The sequence below is a fragment of the Teleopsis dalmanni genome, chromosome 2 (assembly GCF_002237135.1).
Source record: "Teleopsis dalmanni isolate 2A chromosome 2, ASM223713v2, whole genome shotgun sequence".
NCBI lineage: Eukaryota > Metazoa > Arthropoda > Insecta > Diptera > Diopsidae > Teleopsis > Teleopsis dalmanni.
In genome coordinates this window covers 208,227,352-208,230,828 of record NC_051847.1, presented here as the reverse complement: position 1 = coordinate 208,230,828, position 3,477 = coordinate 208,227,352, and the positions used below count along the sequence as shown (strand labels likewise).

At 30.7% G+C, this 3,477-nt stretch overlaps 1 protein-coding gene across 1 annotated transcript; it reads left to right on the top strand.

The window, feature by feature from the left end:
- Positions 1-660: 660 nt before the first annotated feature.
- Positions 661-1,662, top strand: LOC119681932. The gene is made up of 3 exons (XM_038095244.1): positions 661-818; positions 885-1,205; positions 1,268-1,662. The coding sequence occupies exons 1-3, from the start codon at positions 765-767 to the stop codon at positions 1,628-1,630; spliced, it is 738 nt and encodes a 245-aa protein (XP_037951172.1). The 5' UTR covers positions 661-764; the 3' UTR covers positions 1,631-1,662.
- The last annotated feature ends 1,815 nt before the right edge of the window (positions 1,663-3,477 follow it).

The following is a 3,477-nucleotide window of genomic DNA, read 5'->3' as shown; positions in this document are numbered from 1 at the left end:
AGAGAGTTTAATAGATCAGTCGAACGTTATTGTTTCCCATAACCAATCATGTTTTTCTGCCACTATATAAATTTGAAAAATAATCATTATTCTTAAATAAACAACTCTCCCCCTCCACAATGAATTAACTAAATTCCCCGCAACACAGACCTACATTGGGCATACGCCTCCCATTGAGAAACACTGGTTAAGATTAGTGACATGTGTGCTAATTTTTAGCGCCATCTACCCATACAGTTTTCTAATCAGTTATTTGAATTACTAAAATAGGCTGTCCAAGAGCAAACATCGATGAACTCGTAAACCGGCACGAGTATTCTGAGCAAAAAAACTTTAAATGATTTTAGAGATAATCACAACAAAAATATTCATTTAAATTTAGATGAAGTGAAGTATTTATTTAGACTTCTGAAAAAATCGAAAGCAATTTGCGGACTCTGTATAATGCAAAATGGGCTTTCCTATCAATCGTTTGTAATATAAGTGCTATCAGCAAAATTGTATTATATAACAGACTTGAGAATGAACTTGAGGTTTCACTCAAAATTCATACAGAAATTAGGTTATCAATAAAAGAAACATTGTGTAAAAGTAATTTTTGCTGATAATTACTTTAACTCAACGAAAATCATTAAAAAAGACTGTCTAATCAAAAAATTCGTTTCAATCAATCCATTCGAGTGTTATTCAGTTTGGATTGATTAAGCCTCGAAAAAGCAAGTCTCGCCATCTAAATGCTCCAATAAAACCAAATCGAAACGAAAATGAAGATGAAGATGGAATATATATTACTTTTGCTCTCAATTGCAATTTCAGTGGTGAATAAAAACTTTATTAAATTTATAATTAAAATTTAATTTAATAAACTGAATATATTTTAATAGTGCAATGCTGCTATAAAGTCAACGACAGCGGAGGGACGAGTTATAAATGAATGCCTAGAAAGATTTGGTGGTCTAACTCACGAAAATGCAGAGCGTCTTCAACGATATAAAACGTGGTCAGAACAGAATGAAGAAATTCCTTGCTTCACCAAATGCTATATTAGCAAAATGTATGATATTTATAATGAAACTGCCGGATTCAATAGAGAAAACAGTATACGAAAGTTCAGTGAACCTGCTTATAACGCATGCAGCAGTCACATGTGGACGGGACGTAATAGTTGTGAAGTGGCCTATAATGGTTTTCATTGTTTGGTTAAAGTAAGTTTGCGTAATAAATATAAAGAAATCAGGGTAATTTTTAACATCACTATTCTATTCAGTTGGAAAATGATCCACTTATACAAATAGATGGCATTGAACTACTCAGTGATGTAGCTAGAAACGCTATGAGGCAATGTCTACTTAAATTTAATGATCACGATAGACAACGTTTAAAGGAGTTCTCACGGTTTCCGGTGGTGGAACCTCTTCCGTGTTACACAAAATGTTTTATGGATAGTTTAGGAATATATGATATAAGACGTAGACAATGGAGAATTGATGAGATGCGCAGACATTTGGCAGTGCCAAAGGCGTTTGCAAATATTGAAAGCTGTAAGGCTTTAAGCAGAAGAAGAAACCGTAATTCTTGCGCTTGGATGTATCAGGAGTTCACTTGTTTTGTATTATCTAAGGAGGAGTAAAATATTGGAAATAAAGTTTCTAAAGAAATATACATGTGTGTTCTTTTAATGATTTAAATGTGCAGTGCATTTAATTCCCCTTGTAATTAGAAGAATTAAATTAATGTTTACTTAAAGGATGTTGAATTTTAGAAAGAACTGCCTGAAAAACTTTATTAATAATACATTTTATTAAAATACATTTTAATATTGTTAAAAAATTAACAACACAAAAATAATTAAAAATTAAAAAAATGTATTACTTTTTTTGATAATTCTACAACTTTATTTGATTTTGGAGCTTCTCGCATACCAAATAATACATATATAATAGAGAACTATTAATCATTTAATTTTTTACAAAATTCTTGTAAAGAAGTAAGTGTTGTTTTTCTTTATTTAATCTTCTTTAATTATCTTATACTGACTTGCATTTTTTACTTGTTTAATCGTCTGATATCACATGGCATAAGTCTACAGCTATGCTTAAAAATTTTCCAATACATTGTTTATTATAACGAAACTATAGAAATCCATTGTGTGAGATTTTTACGTTCTTAACCAGGCATTGAGAAATGACTAAAGATAGGGCATTAAAAGCACTCATATCGTGTCTGTTTATTGCACCATACATTTCAGTGCATAATATACTGATGCTTGACTAAAGTAAGGTCAGAGGATATGTTCTTTTAGTGTTTTAACTCCAAGAGTCTGAAGATAATAGATGTAAAGCAGATGTTTTATGATGTCATTGTAGTTCAAGTTATCATTAAGATCAATATGACTTATCACAATGGGCTATTATTAGTGCTCAAGTGGGTTTCGGTATGGAAGGCTGGCATTCCAACCTGATACAAACTAAGATCGCAGTTAAGAATACATTGGACGACTTGGACGACTATCAACGTTAACTGATGAACAGCGAATCAAGGAAACCAACGATTTTGTAATAAAAAGTTTTCATTTAAAAATAAGAAATTTCGTTGATTCTGTTAATTTTTAATTTTACTGAAAATAATGAAATCTTGTTTAGTGCTGAAAAGAGTGAAATTTTTAAAAAACAATGATACGTTGAAGTCCTTCAAACAACGCTTTCCCATTATCAGTATGAAATTAAATGTGTGTTAGCTGAAGATGGGACTTGTTTCTATGCAAACCATCCAGAAACAGTCGTCCAATTAAGAATACATCATGCGAAACGAGAGCCAAGATCTAAAAGATCGACTTAGAGTCATAATTAATGATCAAGTAAAGAGTTGTCTGCAATTATCGTGATGTAGTGCTTTATACAATTTTTTTCGTCGGGATAAACTATTAATAATGAATATTATTTGAGCGTTATGCGACATTTAAGTAAAACTATTCTCAATAAGATGACAAAAAAAACAGACAAATCTTAGTTTCTATACAACAAAAATTCACCATCCTACTCTGTAGTAGTTCTTCTTCTTCTTTGTCTTCTTTTCTGTGACATCTTTGTCAAAATTTCAACAAGTATCGTTCTACAGTATTCGCTTAATTTATCACTGTGTGATTTCTTGAAACATCATTTCGTCACAATTGAAAAGACGAAATCCGAATACTGTGTGCCTTGATGGTCACTTCGATTTTAGCAATTGTTTTCAGGATTGGAAAAAACGTTCGTATAAGTACGTTATATCGGAAATTGAGAGTTTATGTGCTATAAAATAAATTTAAAAAAATAAATGAAGGTTTAAAAGTTATAGCACGTTCATCTTATTTTTTCATCACAATGTTATATATATTGACCTACTAAAATTGTATCTATTTTAGAATTCTGGTAAATAACTGAATTATAGAGGAAATATTTATATTTTTGAAGATCTTATATACTCATTTTGGGCTAA

Excerpts from the sequence above, each read along its gene's own strand:
- LOC119681932 (XM_038095244.1), top strand. The coding sequence starts at position 765 with ATGAAGATGAAGATGGAATATATATTACTTTTGCTCTCAATTGCAATT. Across the intron at positions 819-884 it reads TCTCAATTGCAATTTCAGTG|TGCAATGCTGCTATAAAGTC; the intron begins GTGAATAAAAAC and ends ATATTTTAATAG. Across the intron at positions 1,206-1,267 it reads GTTTTCATTGTTTGGTTAAA|TTGGAAAATGATCCACTTAT; the intron begins GTAAGTTTGCGT and ends TATTCTATTCAG.